The following is a 21908-nucleotide window of genomic DNA, read 5'->3' as shown; positions in this document are numbered from 1 at the left end:
TATATCTATCTAAAATGTTTGTTAAAATGTAAGCAAGTGCCCTTTTGTTTTTAAATATTCAATTTTATGCCAGCTATATTAGAAACTACAAGCTGGTTAGAAGAATGAACCTTCTTGGAAATAACATTTTACGGACTTTGCAAACTCTCTACAAATAGAATAAAACACAAAATGGGCACCCTGAAAAAAAAACAAAATTAGTCTTTAACGTTCATTTAATACATGCAATAAACAATGCAAAGGTAACAATTTTATAAATTGTGCATAATCAAGAACATTGATATTTAAATCATAATTTAGCACAAATACCAAAAGCAGTCTATAAATAGATTTGCATAAAAATAGGATATTTTAAACAAATATAATGCTAGTTTATACATATAATACTTAAAAATGTAGTGCAATTTGAAGTCGAGTGTGTTGAAACCTGAATCACAAAAATGGAACATGACTAAGTACCTACATTTTGTAACCTCCAAAGATTAGAGATTTAGGTAGCAAATATTGAAATAGCTACAAAATCTAGAATTAAAATTTATAGATACAGTATGAACTGGGAAATGTAGAATTGTTGCCATTAAATAAACTGCACTGTAACACTGCAATACCATCCTCAGTTCTGTAACAGTAGTTCACATAATTTAGAAAGTTGACCAGTATAAGATCAATATTGTCATCACTCCGCAGATTAATAGGAATTACACAATAATCTGTTAATTTTCCTTACATGTAGCTTTAGCAACACGTAACTTGTAGATATATTAACATATCCATTTAAACATTAACAGTAAAACAATTTGCACAAGTATCTGACATCTGAAAACTATGACAGATTATATGCATACCAAACTTTAATATCATGTCTTTATTTACTATTTTAATGAAGCTTTAAAACAGGTAAAACATTAAAACAGGCAATATTCTGCTTAAAATGGTGTATACAATTTTAATGGAAATCTATTAAAAACTTCAGTTACATTGTAAGAGGCTCTAATTTGTTCACCTCCATGTTATGCTTCATTTTAGTTTTACGTGTTTTAAACTACAAAATACAAATCAAACAAATGCTGAAGAATATTATTTTGAGAGAACAATTGTGTTCTAAAATTGATCAACACTACTACCTCCTGCAGGTAAATAAGCATCACATCCAAAAATCACTCCTTCGGTAAATACACATCTCCCATATCACACATTGGATTTAATAGCGAATGTCCTATATTGTGATTCATTGTTTTGGTTTCTCCATATCTGGTCTACATCTGCACCAAAACGCTTTCATAATCTTAAACACCTGTCAAGCCATCCCTCAAACCTCTTTTCTGAAGAGAGTATTAAAATTCAGAGGTTGTAACTACCTTTACAATTTTTTGAGTGAACAAGTGAAATTGCAATGTGAAGGTAAAATCTATGCATAATACTCTGGATTAACTCTCTCCCTCGAAATATGAATCTCAATGCATTTACTTGCATATTTGCTAAAACAGCCTTCTTAAATCGGTTGTATTACTTTCAGTAATTTTGTATCTACACCCTGGCATCCCTGTGCTCCTCTACTTCATTCAGAATTTGTTTTCCAACAATTATGTTGCCTCTCTATTCTGCCCGCTAAAATGCATAACCTCAGATTTATGTTGAAATTTAATGCGACAAATTTTCAGAATAGATGTGTAATTTCATTTATTTTTGGATTTTGTTGTAGGCTTCTTTCATCAATAACTAGATTTAACAACTTGGTTTATCTTGTCACATCGTACAGGGTTGAATCTCTGAAGACAGAATTACACTTAGAAAAGAAAAAAACCTGCAGGGCACGCAAGTTATATTTCAGTGTGTTGCAACAAAATGATGGACTGCAAGGCCTTTGTGACTGTATGATTCATTGATTCCAGAACGTAGGCAACCAAATCGTACATTTTAGCAAGTGGAGATTAGATTTTAAAAATCTAAAAGAAGTGAAAGTTTACTTAAAATAACCATTTTTTTCAAAAAGAAAGAAAACCACAATGATTGTCATGGTCTTCAGAAATGGAAGAATTAAATGCTAGGCTGGATTTTTGTACGTATAAATAAACAAACCAATTTTAAAATCGAAGTACATAGTTTCAGTTGGACACAAAATGAGAAAAAAAAACAGTTCTACTTAGTTTTATAGAAAACTTGACTATTGTTTGGGTACATATTGTTAGGGTGCAAAGAAATGAAGGGGTTTCAAATAAATCAAAATATCACACGAGAAGTTTGTATCCAACAAATTCAATTTTTAAAGAGGGAAGTCCAAATAATGTGGGAACAAAACTAACATTTTCAGCAAGTTGTCATTTTGAAATGGTGACAGAGTACTTCTCCCCTACTACTGATGATTGTATTTCTAATTAAGGAGCAATATAATGTGCGCTTAATGTTTAATAAACATGGATTAGTTAATATTGAAACAAAAGGTAGCAAACTCATGAGGAGTCACAATTCCTATTAGATTAAACAAGTGTAATAGCATCACAAAGAAGACAAACAGATTTTAAGAAAAAGAAAGGCATTTTAAACAAGATTGCAGTGGCACAAACTAAAAATATCAAAAGTAATTGTGGATGGATTAAAGCGCCTACTTGTATAATCCTCAACTGACCCAATGTATTACCAAAGCACAAGCTGCCAATTATATATCCATGCTGTAAACATAATGTCTTCCACAATCCTAACTATGCCAACTAATGTGACGTTATACAATAAAATTATACAATGCACAAATCTATGAAGTTACTATTCTACTTTAAAAAATATTTTAAAATTTGAAGTCTTTAGATTATTAGATTAGATTGCCTACAGTGTGGAAACAGGCCCTTCAGCCCAACAAGTCCACACCGCCCCTTGAAGCATCCCACCCAGGCCCATCCCCTACAACCCACACAGCCCAGAACACTACAGGCAATTTAGCATGGCCGATCCACCTAACCTGCACATCTGCCAATGTAGTATACTGTATCCACCATACCCGGTGTGGCTTCCTCTACATTGGGGAAACCAAGCGGAGGCTTGGGGACCGCTTTGCGGAACACCTCCGCTCGGTTTGCAATAAACAACTGCACCTCCCAGTCGCGAACCATTTTAATTCTCCCTCCCATTCCTTAGACGACATGTCCATCACGGGCCTCCTGCAGTGCCACAATGATGCCACCCGAAGGTTTCAGGAACAGCAACTCATATTCGGTTGGGAACCCTGCAGCCCAATGGTATCAATGTGGACTTCACAAGCCACAAAATCTCCCCCTCCCCCACAATGTAATTTTTTAAATCCAAAATTAAAAATTTTAAAACTGATTTCTTCCTGCTACAATTATGATAATATTGGGCAAATGATTTAATTACATTTCCTCATGGATTGCTGGGAACCGGTAAAATGGAAAATTTTCCAACAAGTATACTAAGGTTAAACCTCTCTGATGAAGGGTCTAGGCCCAAAACGTCAGCTTTTGTGCTCCTGAGATGTTGCTTGGCCTGCTGTGTTCATCCAGCTCCACACGTGCTTATCGTGGATTCTCCAGCATCTGCAGTTCCCATTATCTCTGATCATCATTTTAAAGTTAAATCGGTCATTTTTAGGGCAAAAAACAAATATCAGCTGACATTTCAATTTTACTTTGCTTTCAATGTTATGAGATAGTTCTGGTATAAAAGTTATGTATTGTTCAAGTATAAAATGTTAATTATTCTTGTTAAAAGTTAAACAAATAAAAGACAGCTAGAATCATTGTAAGAATCCAAAAGTGAAATCAGATTCTAACTTGTAAATGAAGGCTTATATTCTTAGATTTATAATCTTCTGAATAAGGATTCTGCTTTTACAGTAGAAAGAGTATGTCTTTTAATGGTATTGGGTAGCATTTTATCATTTAGCCCTTTATAGGGAAGGTTTCCAAAATAAAGTGCAGCACTGAATAACCAAAGTTAGATAGCTTCATCACACAATGTGAAATCTGCAGAGGCATGATTCTTAAGTTTCACGTTTTTATTTACCGAATGTGTAATGCTTTTGCTATTCATTAGCTTGCTAACAGCTGTGATTGCTCCAATTAAATTGCATTTTTTTATTCTTCATATCATGAGATAATATCTAATCAATCAGTATATATCACAGAATTCATAATCCAGAATAGTCAAAGCACACATGAAAGATATGAACTAAAGGCAGAGACAAGAAGAACAGTCTTTGAATTTTGGAAAGTTTTCATGTTTTACACCCTCTAAATATGGAGGAGCACCTCAGATTTAAAAAGAAACTTTAAAGAACAATTCTACATCTTATGCTTTCTTTAGAAAAAACCTACATATTTCTGAATTTCTGTCATCAAAAATCTACAATTTACTGCAGATCCCAGTTTCATAGATCTCTTCACGTGAATTAATATAACTATATGCTCAGCTGAATTTTATTTAAAAATTTTGTTCACAGGATGTGACACACTGGCTAAGCCAGCATTGACTGATCTACACCTTGTCATCTCCAACTGGGGATGAAGTGAATGAACACAGCAGGCCAAGCAGCATCTTAGGAGCAGGAAAGCTGACGTTTCAGACATTGCTGACGAAAGGTCTAGGCCCGAAACGTCAGATTTCCTGCTCGGCCTGCTGTATTCATTCAGATCTACACCTTGTTATCTCGGATTCTCCAGCATCTGCAGTTCCTATTATCTCTCACCTCCGGCTGGAGACAGGGTTGGTGATTTGCCTTTATAATACACTATTGTCTTTGGAGCATAGGGACAACAAAAGTACCACTGGAAAGGGAGTTCCTTCACTTGTTACTAGACCAAAATCCAGGAACTGTGATACATCTTCCAGTCAGGATGGGTGGCTTGGAGAATTTGCAGATGGCAGCCCTGCCATGTACCTATTGATCTTGACCTTCTAGGTGATCATGATTGTGGGTGTGCAAGTTGCTAATCAAAGAGGCTGGAGAGTTACTGCAATGCATCTTGTAGATGGTGTATATTACTGCCACCTAGGCTTTGTCCTAGTTGGTGTCAAGCTTTTGAAGTGTTGTTGGAGTCACGCTCATTCTTGCAAGTGGAGCATAGGTAGTTGACACCCAATAATGTCACAAAATTTTACAGCTACATACAGGAACAGAAATTTAAAGCTGCTCATTTAAAATTTACTAATTTTAGGCAAGATATATAATTAGTATTTAAAAAAACATTAGTTATGCCAAATTAACTGGGATCAAAACCATTATCAATTTATGTCATAGGGTGGCATGGTGGCTCAGTGGTTAGCACTGTTGCTTCACAGCCCCAAGGACTGGCGTTCATTTCCACCCTCGTGCGACTGTCTGTGTGGAGTTTGCACATTATCTCCATGTCTGTGTGGGGTTCCTCCGGGTGCTCTGGTTTCCTACCATAGTCCAAAGATGTGCAAGCCAGGTGGATTGGTCAGGTTAAATTGTGTAGATTAGGTCCGTTATAGGGGGATGCGTCTGGGTAGGATGTTCTGTGGGTTGGTGTGGACTTGTTGGGCCAAAGGGCCTGTTTCCACACTGGAGGGATTCCATGATCTACATAAAGAACATGATTGATACAATTTGGACTTTTTTTGTTTTTATAACAGCACAACAGTGGAACAAAGAGTTGGTTTGTGATGCTTAACCAAAAAGAAATAAACAGACACTCGAAAACCCAAAACTAAAACAAAAAGAAAAAGAAAAACAAACTAAATCAAATTCATCAGTTTTACTAATATTAATTCTGTTGTGTGGGCTACATTAGAGAACTTTCATAAATATTATACTTCTGTCCAAGGCACAAAGTTTTTTAAAAAAAATACAATTACGAAAATAAAGCACCAACTGGAATTTAGATTCAAAACAACTTATTAAAATCTGTTACATTTTGATTAGTTAATTACTACTTACATTAGTTCTTCTAAAATTATTAAAACTTGTAGTTAATTCCCAGACTACACATCATCACTAGTATCTCGGAACAAGGTATACGCATCAATGACAAAATTACAAAAAGCAGAATTACAATCCACTTTAATTTCTGAAACTGAAATAACTTCAACCATACAATTATGTTTATAAAAGCATATTAACTTAAAACAATCTAATTTGGCATTCAATGCTTTCACCTAGAATTTCACTTCCAGGTTCCTCTTCTGATGAATGCTTCTACAATATTTGGAAAACACATCAATTGGCTCACAAACACTTTCTAAACCACTTATAAATCTGGTCTAGAGCAGAAAGATAATTAATGTGGTTTAATACAACAGTGAGCATTCCAAGAAGAAAACAAATACAGGCAATAATTACCAGCACAATAAAAGTTAGCTGTAAATAACAATATATTCTGAAGTTCTCATCATGTTTCACAATAGCATTCCAAACAAAATAAAAAATACTATGGAAACTTTTCTTTACAATTATTTCAAAAGGTACGCCTCAAATCTTTTGATATTGGAAACCTTTTCCCTGTTAATTTTTTTTTGAAACCGAAAAGTAATCTAAAAGAACGCAAACAGATGCAGCATGGAAAAAAAACATTTTACCAATAATGTTAAACCACAATGTCTGATCATCCTATTTATTAATTACTTCAGTAATTTAAAATGTGGATTTTAAAATTTTAGCCAAGTTATTTTATACAACACAATACATTTCTAAAATATTATTAAACACAAAATTATTCACATCAATTTATAGGAAGCAATGAGTCTCTCTTGACATAATAGGAGTATGCAAATTGAAGAGATCACAAATATTTTTCTTTTATATTTTTATGCCTCGATAATTTAACAGGGATTCACAGCAATTGTGAGAAAAGTCAATCAATCAAGTATAAATAATCAAATTCTTGAATTTTCTTTTAGGTAAACAGTATCCCAGATTAATACGAATTCTATTTTTGTATTAGTCAGTCAATGTCATAATGGAGTGCATAAAGACAGGTAAAATGAAAACTCAGTGAAGAATTCAGCAGCATTAAAAAAACTTACATTGAACAACAATTTCCAACTTTGGAACAAAAAGCCCTGGATTTGTAAAGAATTTCTTAAGATTTTCTGATGTAGATGCTACAGTGTTGACTGAATTGCTAATCAGTTTCTTACAGATGTGAGATAGCTTGGCATTTAGAAACGTACATCACAACTCTGAGAAGTGACATATCTACGGAGTGTGTTATGAGCTTCACATTTTATACACTGCAACTATTATGTAAAATTAATTCAACATTTTTAAACCCAAGGAACTCATGCAGTTAAATTTTAATGTCCCATCTGACAGAATTTTAGATTTGATTATGTTCATGGATTCCCCGAAGGAAAAGAAAGACAGACATTCACTTCTAACTCTGCCTTCCCAAATTACTCAAGTAATTTTCTCAGTCTCTCTAGCTATTTTCAAATTGTACCTCACATCAATTCTAGTTAAAATAGTTTGAAGTGAATTTTGGGTTGGAAAAGGACAGACTGACAAAGACAGTGCAGGACTTTTACAAGCATTGGCTCAGACAAACGTGTAAGTTCTGAAGTATCAAAATGTAATTACTGAAGTAAATAATTGCTAAGTGATCATTAAAATCATAAATTTTAATAACCATTATCAAGCAGGTTACATTCACACTTGAGTCACTTCTTAAAAGCATAAAAAGTGATGCAAGAAATTGTGTTCATATTTAGATTTTTATAACATCCTCAGCAATTCACAAACCGAGAAATTATAAATGTAATAAACTAAAACTGTATTTCAAGGATAACTGATTTTTAGTTGATCGGTCTTAAGAATGCAACAGGATTTCTGAAATATATTTTCAGGTTTTAAATAATTGTGGCTATAATTCTACGGTAAGAAATTTATAAATACAAACCTAATTAATTTAAAACATCACTCCAGATGGTGTTCTTTTCTGACAAAGAGTCTGTTTTGACAATTTAGATATCAGTATATATTAGATATATTTAGATTACAGATAAAAATGAGCCAAAACTATTCAGGTTTTTTTTAAAAGGAACTAGTACAGAATATGAAGCCACAAAGAAACAAATGTATATACAATTTTAGAAATACATTTTATTTACCATTGATGTTTATTGTAGTTTCAAATGTGTTTGAAACACCTTCCAGATGGTTGATGGTGTAGCTTTAATAATGAAATAATTAAAGCATAGTGTCTATATGTTTAGTGTCACAAGCATTCTTTGTTAAACCGAAATACAAAATGATTATTCCTTTAACAGTATTGAAGACAATAGTTGAAAGCATTATGCCATATGATAAACACAGATATAAACATAGCAATTCTACCTCATCTATGTACAAATAGATGTTCAATGCATCTGTTGCAATGTTTCCTCTGTAATTCAAGAGAAAAAGTGGGAGAAAATTTATAGCACAGAAACAGGCCATTCAACCAAATACATTTATCCTGCCATTATGCTCCATGCATAACTTATTTCATCTCATCAACAGTCTTCCTTATGTACTTAGCAAATTGAAACACTTCTTCGCTATTTGCCTCATCTATTCCACAAATGACAAGTAAATAAGTATCTCCTATAGTCCTTACTGTATTTATAAGTGCCAGCCTAATATTTACAATCCCTACAAGAGTTTTTGATTCTCCAGTGGAAACATTTTCTCTACATTTGCCCTTTCAGGTCCCTTCATATTTTTTAAAAAGATCTCCATTATTTGTCACCTCAATTTTTTTAAAAAACCTGGTCATTAGAATGTCTCAGCTCATACACCAACAAAATTTTCGTAGATTATTTTTACACTTCCTCCAGTGCTGCTAGATATCTTTTGTAATGTACAGTCCAACCAAGCATCTACACTTATCTCACCTACTTTTGAATTGTATTCCTCCAGAAATAATTGCAAGGACTTTATTTGCACCAAAATGAATTTGGTAAACTTGATTTGCTAATCTGTATCCAAAGGATCCCACGCAACCCCTCAACACTGCTGTTTTCTAAGGAGCAGGTCCCTTCCTCATTCCTCGTGGCAAAACGCACAACTGCATTTAACGATATTGAAGTTTCTTCGCCAATAACCTACCCGTTCTGCAAGTTTAAGACAGAACTCATGGATAGTCTCTATTCGCGTATGAACATTTGTGTAAAAACACTTGTCAAGATGATTCAAAATAATAACGCGCTAACACTTCAGAAATATTCCACGGTTATGCATCGACAAACAATCCAAAAGCCCAAGGTGAAGCATATCCAGTTGTGCACTTAATATTAAATTCGAAAGTTTTCAAAGAAGTCCCATCCTGCACGTTACCATACCAATGACTACGCAAGGATCTGCAAAAAACAGTTTTCCCATGATGCTGGACGTACTGCACGTCCACATAACTAATTAGAATATTAATCATAATACAAGACAACCAAAAATCATAAAGTGAAGTTGCTTAGATGACAGTTTTAAAACTACTGTCCTAAAAGTAGTATTTGCTTTTCAGCTTCAGTCACGTTCATTAACAAACTTTTTCGTAAACTAGCACACACCTCTATTAACATGTTAGAAATGCCGCACATCTTCACAAGTACAGCTAAAACACATGCGTCAGCGATTTCGAAATCTTTCAGAAAGAAGGACTAATCAATCAGCCTGATCTGAAAATATTTACTAACCTACTGACGTATGGATATTTTCGAGAATCACTTCTAAGGCTTTTCCTTTCGAATGCTCTCAAAGTTAATCTTGCACTTATCACTAAAAGCGATCCTAAGTTACTGAGCAATTAAATAACGGGAAATAAACGTCGCTGCACTCAAATGTAATCTTCCATTTCAAACATTTGTGCGAAATTGAAGTTATGCATTATCGGCTTAAACGAAATATTGATCGCGTTTTTCTCAAAAATAATTTAAAAGTAACTGCCGGTAATGCTTACAAATCATTTCACAAGTCTTGTTTATATTAACACTCCACTAAATATTTAAGAGATCTATATTCGAGTTATCACTGGGAACTCGTTAAAGCCACAGAATAAGAGAAAACAAAATGGTCTGTGATATTTCCGTCCTTTTCGATAATATTTAAGGAAGTCTTAATGATTAACAACAAACAATAAAAATATCCAACTCCTACAAGTTACCTACCCTCCCCCTCCTTAACACAAGAACCGCACGTTTGTCTAAAGCTACTCATTTCACCCGATCGTCCAAAGATCAGAGGCAATTCTAAGTTTTACTACTTTTCATATAGCACTCTCGAGCCTCTTCAAAAGCGGCCGGACCTCAAAACCTGGTTAACATTAGTTTTGGATGAAGATGCAACTGAATTTTTGTTTGCTTGTTTCTTCCAAATCATATCCGAAACAAAACAAATGTCGGGGGTGGGGGCAAAAGAGAGTGCTTTTAATGTGGAACATATTGTAAAAAAAATTCATTAAAAATCTTTCTGGTCTGTTGCAGCTTGGACAGAAGACATTGCTCCAAGTTTGTCGTTCCTTCTTCAATGCTGTCGTTAAACATAAAACAACATACAAAAGAAACCCAAATCCGTAACGGAGCTCAAGTGAATAAAGTGGTCAAACTCCCCAGTGCTATAAGTTGATCTATCCTCAACCTTGACGATGAGCAGGGATCGGTTTTGGAGAAGTTGTTTCCTCTTTTTTTCTACTGTCGTTTCCCTCCGTCTCTCTCAGACTCTGAGGTACAAACGGGGGCATAACTTTTTTTAATCCCCTTTCTCACAACATGATTTAAATAACCCTGATAAACTTTGTCAAAAAGAGAATAACGCCGGACAAAATTCAACAATAACTTACCACGGGACTTTCAACATCACTTTACCGCATTTTTTTCCGGCTTTAAACAATTATTCGATTTTTTAAAAAAATTTTTCTCATATTTTTGTTTCACCGCAGGCCTAAAAATTGTTTGCTTTAGCCTCTTTCCAGCGGCCATTGTATACGCGCTGCGCCTCCACCTACCTCAATAGCGGACATCCCGCCCCCATCGCCCTAACCCATTGGATGAAGTGTGCAGACGAGGCGGGCAGTGGGAGAATAAATCCCAAATCTATTGGTTTCTATAGCTATCTATCAATGTCAATCGTAGGTTTCCGTCATCAAGTTAGGTTCTACTTCTCTTTTCGTGCGCGCGCCTGTCTATGACGTTGTTCGTCGATGTGTCCTGGTGGAGAAGGTAAGGGTGAAGTGTGAAGGAGACTAGGAGGAGACAGGAAAGAGAAAACGGCGTGCAGAAGAGGTATAGATGGAGAGGGGCTATGGGAGTGGGACAGAAGGGAAAGAAATGAGTAAGGGGACGTGACGGGACGGGAGGAGAGACAAGAGAAGAGAAGGGATGAAGAGAGGAATTTTGGACATACACAGACAAGTTAGAAAATCATTTTTTTGTTTATTCTGATGGGGTAGTGCATTGAATTAATTTAACAAGCAGTTCAACTTGTGGTAACCTGTAATAAGTACATCTTTCTTTTCCTTGTTGGCCTTTACCGGTTTCTAGCGCCTCCAATTTAAAACCTTCAGCGACTTATTTAAACGGCATTATAGCCATGCTGATCACAATTTTCACCTCCTTATCTATATCTGTACCTTCCTTCTGTCTTTCTACTCTTCCAAACAGATTCTTATGCGCCCCTCTATCCCCTGCACTAACAGCTATGCCACGTTGTGAAATTCTTTTCCTGAATACTTTGCTTCACTTTCCTTGTGAGATCACCATAAAACCAAACATCTTTGGGCAAACTTTCAGTTATCTCTTGTACAGGGCTCTGAATTATTTTGAAGAATTAAATGTATGTAGTTGTTTGTGATATCTGATGTTGTTAACCCCCGTTTGATTAGCATGGATCAAGACATTGGACCCCTCTCTCACTGATCTTACCCATTTTCAAAATTAATTCTGTAACTTAGATATTTTATTTCATGTGTCTGTAGCAAAGGCAAAATTCATGAAATCAACCCATTGTTATGTTTTCTTACACTTATTTATTTGAATATGCTGCAAAGAAACATTGGCAAAGCTTCTTGCACTTGTCAGTGTTAATGTCTTCATTCTTTTTTTAAAAAATCTTTGTCATTCATTTTTTTTAATGTATTTGTTTTGATGATATTTTTGTCTGGAAGTGCAAAACACAGTTATGATATGGCAGTCTCCCATTGCACATCATTATGTACGGCTTAGTCATGAAGTAACTGTCTCCATTTAACAGTCTTAAGATTTGATTTGTTTTAGTTTACTGGCCCAATATGTAGGACAGATCTTGTTTAAACAGAATTGAAGTATTTTTAAATGTACTGTACTTTTATATGACCTTTTTATAAACTTCCTATGAAATTGACCAGTTTCTACATGCCAGATGAAACTGCCACATTGTTTGTAAGATTGGATAAAATTATAAATTTTGTTGTCTAGGTACTGTAAAAGCATAACTCAGAATGCCGGCAAATGTGCGAAAATTGAGAGATGAAGACATTAATCCTTGTCTTGAGGTAGGAGAATTGCTAACCGCCAACTGTTTGTTTTAACTATGTTTGTTAACTGATGTGACAAATGCTCCATTTTTATTTAAAGGAAACAGATGCCTCCAGGAAGTGTCTAGAAGCAAACAGTTATAACAAAGATATGTGTACTGACTATTTTCTGAGGTATAAAATGTGTCGGAAGTTCTGGGTAAGTATGATTTGAAGATTTGACTCAGATTTTTATCAGAAGACACTGAGATTGTTGAGAAAGAAAATTGGTTGGATTCAGTTTGATATTACATAACCCAGCATGAATTTTCTAATTGAGGTAAATTATCTATTCCATCTTCAGTGCAAAAATAGGTAGAAAGTTCTTCAGCCTTCTTGTAACACTATCATTTCTAGAATCTTCTGCTGGAGGTGATGCATAGCTTGAAATGTATTGGCACAATAAACCTCACTTTTTCTGAACTATGAATTTTGTTTAATTCATCAATAACCATTGACCAAGGACACCACTATGGTAAATTTTATTGCATAGCTCAGTTAATGTAGTACTACCCTGACATGAGTTTTGCAGAAATAATTATTTATTTTGAAAATTTTTTTTTCTTTTTGAAGAACAACATAATGATTCAAAGACGAAGAAATGGTATTAGTCCTGACATGCCAACTGCAAAGGATAGAAAAGAAATTCTGGAAGAATGCATTAAAAGGCCCTACTGATGGTTTTTGATTCTGAGAAAACAATCGATGTGAACAAATTCACTTGAATAATTGCAATGTGCAATTTTAATGTAAAAGTTTTTATTAGTGAATGCAAATGTAACACTTGATTTTTACAAGGAAAGAGCTCAAGGATATCTTAATGTCTATCTACAGTTTTCAGATAATGAATACCTAAAAGCGGTCTTAAAAATTGTGTGATGGGGAATAAAAGGAATTATTGAAATAAAGTTTTTATAAATAGGCACATTTATAGGAGGATTACTCTTTTTAATTTGTTATATTGACCTTTTGCAGAGTACCAGGGAGGATGGCTGAAACTAGGAATTCTGTTTTTAGATTGAGATATATTGTGTGTTAACCTGCCACTATTAATTCACATGTTAATAAATGCCCCATCACCAACTTCTATAAAATTAAACAGTGTTAATGGGAAACAACACTGCTTGGAGGAGCAGTGAACATGTACAGAGGTAGAATGAAACAAATCTTCAGATGCTTCACTGCAACATTCAACTCAGTTTACTTAAAAACCTCCTTCAGAATAATATATTTAGGCCCAGGTCTATCAATGTGTAGAATGTGCAGGGAAGGTCCTGAGGTTACCCTGTCCATTTTTCTTTCATTTGCACATGGTTTACAGTGTTCATTTTAGTAATTATTATCACCCATGTTTGGCTCATACACTTTGATATAATTATCGCGTCTGGATTTCACAGTGAGCAACGAAGTCAGGATACATTTCACTGCCCTTGAAGAAAGTTGCCTATTGAAGAGCTAGCATCCTGTATAAGTTTGATCTAATTTTAGTTATGTTATTGTGTCAGTATATGAGGATCACCAGATGTATGTTGTCTTTCAGCAGTCAATCATGCTTTTAAAAAAAAGTTACACTTTTTGACATTTTTGCTGTGAAAGTTGGCAGTTAACATACTAAATTATATCTGGGGCAAGAGAGGTTGTTCTTTGGTAGTTAACGTGTTAAAACTCAATTCGACCTCATTCAATAAAAGTATACTTTTGAGGCTTGGTTAAACTTGGGAAATTGCATAAAAATAAAATGTCACATTTAAAGATTGCTAAGGAAAGAGCATACCTAATGAAACAGTAGGAAATAATTGACAGCACCTTTGGCTTTTGGTATTTAATTACACAGCACAGACACCAGAATTTGTTATACAATTAGGAGTACAACTTGTGGCAGTTTTACCATGGGTCCAACTGTTGCGTTGTAACAACATCTTGTAATTTTAGGCAGGTCTAACAATTGTATGCTACAAAAGTATTCTTCCACCATAACTTTGTCCTGCCTTTTAATCTATCTACCAATTCACTTTAGCTATTTCTGCCTTTATACTCTCATAGTTGCTGTCTGGTTTAAAACACTAATAGAAGACTCAGTCTTCTCCCTTTCAAACTGAAAATAAAATTCTGTCACATTGTGATCACTGTTACCCGGATGCTCCTTTACTACAAGTATTAATTAATCTTGTCCAATTGCACATTACCAAGGCAGCAGGCTATCTTAGATTTGGTAGGCTCTGGAATGTACTGATCTAAGAAATCGCCCCAGAAGATGTTCATGAAATAGATTCCCAAGCTGTCTTTACCAATCTGATTTCCTTTCTTCCCCTCTGCCTCACCAATCCATGACTGGTAATTTAAGTACACACCTTACATGTTACATTTATTTCTTCTTGTCTGGTTTGTCCAAAAGTGTAACTACTGGTAGGGGACTATAAATTAGTCCACAAGTGACCTCTTACCAGGGTTATTTATTTTATATATATATATATCCAAACTGATTCTACAGCTTGATCCTTGAGAGCAGTTACTCACCAGTCAATCAATGTACGACTTTCACATGATGCCTATATTCACTTTCAATTAACTCCAAAATTATATCTTATGCATAAAAGTTAATAAAAGTTCATTACAAACCTTTTCCATGTGAACATTACAGAATTTACAAAAAAATTCAACTTGTTGTAGAGATGTACAGCACGGAAAGGGACCCGTTGGTTCAACACGTCCATGCTGACCAATTATCCTAAATAAATCTAATCCCATTTGCCCATATCTTTCTAATCCATATTTTTCTAATCCCTTTCTATTCCTATACCTATCTTTTAAGTGTTGTAATTGCACCTGCCTCCACCACTTCCTCTGGCAGTTAATTGCATACATGTGCCACCCTCTGCATGAAAAAGGTTGCCCCCAGGTCCCTTTTAAATCATACCTGTCTCACCTTAAACCTATGCCGCCTAGTTTTGGTCTCCCCCTTTACCCTGCAGAAAAGACCTTCGCTATTCACCCTATCCTTGACCTTCATGATTTTATAAAATCATACTAGGTCACCCCTCAGCCTCCGATGCTCCAGAGAAAATAGCCCCAACCTATTCTGCCTCTCCCTATAGCTTGAACCCTCCATTCCTGCCTATATCCCTGTAAGTTTTTTTTCTGAACTCTTGCAAATTTCACAACATTTTCCTATAGCAGGGAGACCAAAATTGAACACACTCTTCCAAAAATGGCTTAACCAACGCCCTGTACAGATGCAACTTGTTCTCCCAACTCCTACACTCAATGCACTGACTAATAAAGACAAGTTTACCAAATGCCTTCTTCACTACCTTGTGTACCAGTGACTTCACTTTCAAGGGCCAATGAACCTGCACACCAGTGTTCAGCAACACTCCTCAGGACCTTGCCATTAGGTGTATATATTCTGTCCTGATTTGCCCAACCAAAAGGTAGCACCTTACATTTATCTGGATTAAACACTGTGTGGCACTCCTTGGTGCAGCGGCCCATCAGTTCAAAGTCCTGTTGTACTCTGGAAATAAATTTCGCTGTTCACTACACCAGCAATTTTGGTCATCTACAAACTTACTAAGCATACCTACTGTATTCACTTCCAAGTCATTTATGTAAATGACAAAAAGCAGTGGACCCAACAGCAATTCTTGTGGCACAGGCTTGGTCATAGGCTTCCAGCCTGAAAAGCAATCATCCACCACACACTCTGTCTCCTACCTTTGAGGCAGTTTTGTATCCAAGTGGCTAATTCTCCCTGTATTCCATGTGATCTGAACTTGCTCCACAAAGCACAAAGTTTAGATGTTCTGTAATAACTTGTCATTTTAATACTTAGAATGTAAGGCATGCAGCCCAAAAGTTAAAAAAAAGAATTCCAATAAAAATTTTAGGACAACAGAAATAAACTTTTATCTATCTATTGTATTTTATTCTGAGTTGCATTAGTATAATTTCAGTACTTTTTCCACTCGACTCATTCATGATGAGGGCATCACTGGCTAGACCAGCAGTTATTCCTAATGACCAGAGGGCAGTTCAGAGTCAACTACATTGCTGTCGATCTGGAGTTTCATGTAGGCTAAACTGTGTATGGATGGTAGTTTCCTTTCCTAAAGGGCGTTTATGATTCAGATGAGTTACCTCAAACAAACTTCCTAACCTCTGACCTGTACTTGTAGCCAGGAAGGAAGCTATCCAGGTTAACCCTGTGAAAAATATTCCATCTGGTTAGCTTTGTTGGATTCCTACCTGGGCCAAGGTTTTAACCTCTTCACAGGCATTGCTGCTCCCAGCCTCTTTGAGTTGGGGTGAACTGGTCTCTTTATGCAGTGTTTTGGATTTTGGGAATCTTGCCCCAGCTTCTGAAGATAAAGCTCTTACCCTTTCTCATCAGAAGAATAGCAATTTGTTTACAGACTACAGATTCTATGATAAAACTGCAAATTGGCATTCTATGACAAAAGAAGTGGAGTGACCTATTGTTATTTGTCTAAGATATGGCCTTTTCATTTTGCTGTTAAAATTTAGAAACATAGAAGAGAGATGCAGGAGGAGGTCTTTTGACCCATCGCGCCCGCTCTGCCTTTAATCTGACCATGGCTGATCATCGCGTTCAATGTTCTAATCCTGGCCTCCCCCATATCCCTTGATCTCTTTAGCCACAAGAACTAAATCTAATTACTTCTTGAAAACATGTAATATTTTGGCTTCAACCACCTTCTGTGGCAGTGAATTCTCACCATTTTGGGCGAAGGAAATTGTCCTCATCTCAGTCTTAAAAGATTTACCCCTTATCCTTAAACCTTGACCCCTGGTTCTGGATTACCCCACTGTCAGGAACATGCTTCTTGCTTCTAACCTGTCCAGCCCTGTAAGAATTTTATAGGCTTCTATGAGATCCCTCGTCATTCTTGTAAGATCAAGCAAAAACCCCGATATTAAAACATATAGACAAAACCCTGGATATTGGGCAGATGCCTGGACTTCTAAAAACAAAAATGAAAGCGGAAATGAGTCTTCGGGAAATACACAAACAGCAGGCCTGGGAATGGAGGTTGCTGTCAGCGACCATTGTTCAGCTTGGAATCTCAATTTGCACCGCCTGTCTAAAAGAACAATCCATCAAAGCCAACAGATTCTTGTCTAAGCAAGCTTTTACACTTTGGGTTACTCAGCACAAACAGTATGGAGTCTACAGAGATACTGGACATTCAACCTGAATCAAATCCATTCACACACACTCTAATGATGGGAAAATCAATTAACTTCACAAACATAAACCAGAAACACAATGAAAAGTACAGATTTGGCATGAAGATAATGGGCCCACAAGCAGAAAAATTGAGGCCCTGATCTCAAGTAAGAGAGCAATCTGAGTTTCCTAGATAAGAGCTACCAGACACAGGCCTGTTCCAAACCCAGAGAACTGATGGCAACTGGCAGTAGGATCAAAGACTGCCAATTTTCAAATCAACCGACACCACAAGTCCTCACACACATGCTGAGTTGAAATAATAAAATGTGAGGCTGAATGAACACAGCAGGCCCAGCAGCATCTCAGGAGCACAAAAGCTGACGTTTCAGGCCTAGACCCTTCATCAGAGAGGGGGATGGGGAGAGGGTTCTGGAATAAATAGGGAGAGGGGGGAGGCGGACTGAAGATGGAGAGAAAAGAAGATAGATGGCGAAGAGAGTAGAGGTAGGGAGGGGATAGGTCAGTCCAGGGAAGATGGACAGGTCAAGGAGGTGGGATGAGGTTAGTAGGTAGGAGATGGAGGTGCGGCCCTTCCCCTGCAAATGCAGGAAATGCTACACTTGCCCCCAAACCTCCTCCCTCACCCCTATCCCAGGCCCCAAGATGACTTTCCATATTAAGCAGAGGTTCACCTGCACATCTGCCAATGTGGTATACTGTATCTATTGTACCCGGTGTGGCTTCCTCTACATTGGGGAAACCAAAGGGAGGCTTGGGGGCCGCTTTGCAGAACACCTCCGCTCGGTTCGCAATAAACAACTGCACCTCCTAGTCACGAACCATTTCCACTCCCCCTCCCATTCTTTAGATGACATGTCCATCATGGGCCTCCTACAGTGCCACAATGATGCCACCCGAAGGTTGCAGGAACAGCAACTCATATTCCGCTTGGGAACCCTGCAGCCCAATGGTATCAATATGGACTTCACCAGCTTCAAAATCTCCCCTTCCTCCACGGCATCCCAAAACCAGCCCAGTTCATCCCCTCCCCCCACTGCACCACACAACCAGCCCAGCTCTTCCCCTCCACCCACTGCATCCCAAAACCAGTCTAGCCTGTCTCTGCCTCCCTAACCTGTTCTTCCTCTCACCCATCCCTTCCTCCCACCCCAAGCTGCACCTCCATCTCCTACCTACTAACCTCATCCCACCTCCTTGACCTGTCCGTCTTCCCTGGACTGACCTATCCCCTCCCTACCTCCCCACCGATACTCTCCTCTCCACCTATCTTCTTTTCTCCATCTTCGGTCCGCCTCTCCCTATTTATTCCAGAACCCTCACCCCATCCCCCTCTCTGATGAAGGGTCTAGGCCCGAAACGTCAGCTTTTGTGCTCCTGAGATGCTGCTGGGCCTGCTATGTTCATCCAGCCTCACATTTTATTATCTTGGATTTTCCAGCATTTGCAGTTCCCATTATCACTGCTGAGTTGAAAACTGGGTTTGCAAAACCAGCATAATTAACTGCACAGAGGCTGGTATTCTGTCACCCTATATTTATATGTGCACAGTACGTGGGCTCTAACCAGCCAGCCCCTAGACTGAGGAAATCTTCTGAATGTCCTGTTTATTATCTGTTAGCACGATTTCCTGTTTCGTCCTGGTTCACAACCGGAATCAAGGATCTCATACTCAATGAGATCCACCTGCCCTAGTTCTGTTCACTACAGATGGGTCGTGTCGAAACTAGAGGAGCACCAATATCGTGGCAGGGAGGTTTCTTAGTGCCATTTGGGAGCGTGTAAACTAATGAGATTGTGTTGGGGCGGGGGAACGGGTGGAAACAGAGCAGTAGGACAGCAAGTAAAATGACCAAGGTGGAATTGGAGACCAAGGCCAGTAAGACTAAAACAAAGGACAGACTGGGAGAGGTCACTAAACACGGCAGGCCAGGTGGTCTGGGGTGCATTTGTTTTAATGTGAGGAGTATGACAGGTAAGGCAGATTATCTTACTGCCTGGATTAATAGATATGATGTTTTAGCTATTACAGAGACTTGGGTGAGAGATGGACAAGGTTGGCAGATTAATGTTCCTGGATTTAGGTGTTTCAGGCAAGATTTGGGAATCGTGGATGACAAGAAAAATTGAGAGCTTAGTCAAAAACAAAAAGGAGGCATACATAAGGTTTAGGAAATTGAAATAGGCAGACCCCTCAAAGAATACAAATATGGCATGAGAAAACTCAAACAAGGACCAAAAGGGACCATGAAATGTCTTTGTCAAGCAGGATAAGGAATATCTTATACCTTTTTATACATTTATAAGGAGCAAGAGGATAGCTAGGGAAAGGCTAGGTCCACTCAAGGACAAAGGAGGGAATTTATGCATGGAGCCGGAGGCAGTGGGTGAGGTCCTTAACTTTGCAGTGATACATTCAGAAGATGGTGAGTCTTGAGAGGGGTATAGTGATATTCTAGTGCATGATAATATAGGAAAGGAAGATACACTAGGTGGCACAGTGGTTAGCACTGCTCCCTCACAGCGCCAGGGACCTGGGCCCAATTCCACCCTCAGGTGTCTGCCTATGTGGAGTTTGCATGTTCTTCCTGTGTCTGCGTTTCCTCCGGGTGCTCCAGTTTCCTCCCACAATCTAAAGATGGGCAGGCTAGGTGGATTGGCTATGCTAAATTGCCAGTAGTGTTCAGGGATGTGTAGATTAGGGGGATGGGTCTCAGTGAGAAGCTCTGTGTGCCAGTGTGAACTTGTTGGGCCAAACAACCTGTTTCCACCCTAGGGATTCTTTGATCTATGACATTAAGTATTTTAAAAAGCGGTAAGATAGACAAGTTCCGAGGACCCGATGGGATCTATCCCAGAATGCTTAGAGAAGAACATGAGGAAATTGCTGAGGCCACATACAAAATCTTTGTATCCTCTTTTGTCACAGGGGAGGTCCCAGAGGTCTGGAGAATATCCAATGTTGTTCTTTTGTTTAAGAAGAACATCAAGGATAATTCGGAAAATTAAAAACTGATGAGCCTCATGTCAGAGTCAGGGAAATTATTGGAGAAGTTCCTTAGGGATAGCATTTAGTCATATTTAGAAAAATGTGAAAGTCGGCATAACTTTGTGTCAGGAAGATTGTGTCTCACAAACTAGATTGAGGTTTTCAACAAAAATGATTGATATCGGTAGAATGGCAGATGTTATTTTCACATGGACTTTAACAAGGTCCCTGACAAGGTTCTATACACCTATCTGCTCCTTTATCCATCTTTCATCCGCCTCCCCTCTCTATTTATTTCAGAATCCCCTTCCCCATTTCTGGAGAAGGGTGCAGACCCGAAACATCAGCTTTCTTGCTCCTCTGATGCTGCTTGACCTGCTGTGTTCATCAGTTCTACACCTTGCTTTCTATGTAAGATAGAGGAGCAGTGTTTGTTTGACATTCCAAGGACAGGTGAGAAGGAAGCTGCTCAGAACGCGTTGCTATAGAATTCTAACATTAGGTGTAACTGACTGATAACTTTCTATATAAATAATTTAATATTAGAACTGACATTATGAATTTGATAGCTACAAGTAGGAATTAAGATCTTTTCATATCTTCTGTGATAACTGCATGGATTGCAATGTAAATTAATTGGATGCATTGTAAGATCCTAAGGACTAGTGACAAAGCTGCAACATAAACATCATGAGGTCATGGGAGAACCTAGGGTTGTCCATAGGTGTGTCCATCATTGATCAGGTGTTTACAGGATTAGGTATATAGTTCATAGATAGAATCCCTACAGTGAGGAAACAGGCCCTTCAGTCCCACAAGTCCACACCAACCCTCAGGGCATCCCACCCAGACCCATTGCCCTGTACCCCACCTAATCTACACATCCCAGAACACCATGGGCAATTTAGCATGGCCAATCCACCTAGCCTGCACATCTTTAGACTGTGGGAGGAAACCCACGTAGATGCAGGGAGATGTGCAAACTCCACACACATAGTCCCTCGAGGCTGGAATTGAACCCAGGCCCCTGTGTTTGTAAGGCAGCAGTGCTAACCACTGAGCCACAATGTCACCCCTATAGAGCAGGAGGATGGAATAATGATATCAGTACTGCATTTAATCATTGTAATGCGATATGTATAAATATCCTGTGCTTTATTGCGAAAAGTAGTGTCATTGACCCCTCCTTCAGTGTGAGCTATATTTAAGACGACAACTGCGC

The 21908-nt window shown here is 37.6% G+C and overlaps 3 protein-coding genes across 12 annotated transcripts in view; 1 reads left to right on the top strand and 2 right to left on the bottom strand.

The window, feature by feature from the left end:
• Positions 1-21908, bottom strand: part of plag1 (pleiomorphic adenoma gene 1) — a 125522-nt gene that overhangs the window by 55225 nt on the left and 48389 nt on the right. For 6 of the 7 annotated variants that reach the window (XM_048529576.2, XM_048529580.2, XM_048529575.2 and 3 more), the window contains exon 1: positions 10779-10933. The exons of the other annotated variant lie outside the window; for it this stretch is intronic. The gene's annotated coding sequence lies outside the window, so the exon portion shown is untranslated. Of the gene's footprint in view, positions 1-10778; positions 10934-21908 lie in introns of those variants that run through there. 7 annotated transcript variants of the gene reach the window in all.
• chchd7 (coiled-coil-helix-coiled-coil-helix domain containing 7) lies at positions 10423-15111 on the top strand. 4 transcript variants are annotated; one of them, XM_048529587.2, is made up of 4 exons: positions 10423-10663; positions 12391-12467; positions 12550-12648; positions 13062-15111. In XM_048529587.2, the coding sequence occupies exons 2-4, from the start codon at positions 12414-12416 to the stop codon at positions 13164-13166; spliced, it is 258 nt and encodes an 85-aa protein (XP_048385544.1). In that variant the 5' UTR covers positions 10423-10663; positions 12391-12413; the 3' UTR covers positions 13167-15111. The 4 variants fall into 4 exon arrangements, with proteins under 4 accessions (XP_048385544.1, XP_048385542.1, XP_048385543.1 ...); XM_048529585.2 differs by lacking the exon at positions 10423-10663 and adding an exon at positions 11076-11157; XM_048529586.2 differs by lacking the exon at positions 10423-10663 and adding an exon at positions 11138-11220.
• The window catches only part of sdr16c5b (short chain dehydrogenase/reductase family 16C, member 5b), a 109402-nt gene continuing 98574 nt past the window's right edge, over positions 11081-21908 (bottom strand). Inside the window, exon 6 of the mRNA XM_059646037.1 lies at positions 11081-11237. Within this exon, the coding sequence (XP_059502020.1) occupies positions 11093-11237 (145 nt within the window). The 3' untranslated portion in view covers positions 11081-11092. The remainder of the gene's footprint in view (positions 11238-21908) is intronic.

Source organism: Stegostoma tigrinum, chromosome 5 (genome assembly GCF_030684315.1).
Source record: "Stegostoma tigrinum isolate sSteTig4 chromosome 5, sSteTig4.hap1, whole genome shotgun sequence".
Classification (NCBI taxonomy): Eukaryota; Metazoa; Chordata; class Chondrichthyes; order Orectolobiformes; family Stegostomatidae; genus Stegostoma; species Stegostoma tigrinum.
The sequence above is the reverse complement of the archived record's forward strand: the minus strand, read 5'-3'. Positions and strand labels throughout refer to the sequence as shown.

What these genes read in the sequence shown, in the direction of transcription:
- chchd7 (XM_048529587.2), top strand. Translation starts at nt 12,414, where the DNA reads ATGCCGGCAAATGTGCGAAAATTGAGAGATGAAGACATTAATCCTTGT. An exon ending in ACATTAATCCTTGTCTTGAG is followed by an intron (nt 12,468 to 12,549) that starts GTAGGAGAATTG and finishes TTTTATTTAAAG; the next exon opens with GAAACAGATGCCTCCAGGAA. An exon ending in AAATGTGTCGGAAGTTCTGG is followed by an intron (nt 12,649 to 13,061) that starts GTAAGTATGATT and finishes TTCTTTTTGAAG; the next exon opens with AACAACATAATGATTCAAAG.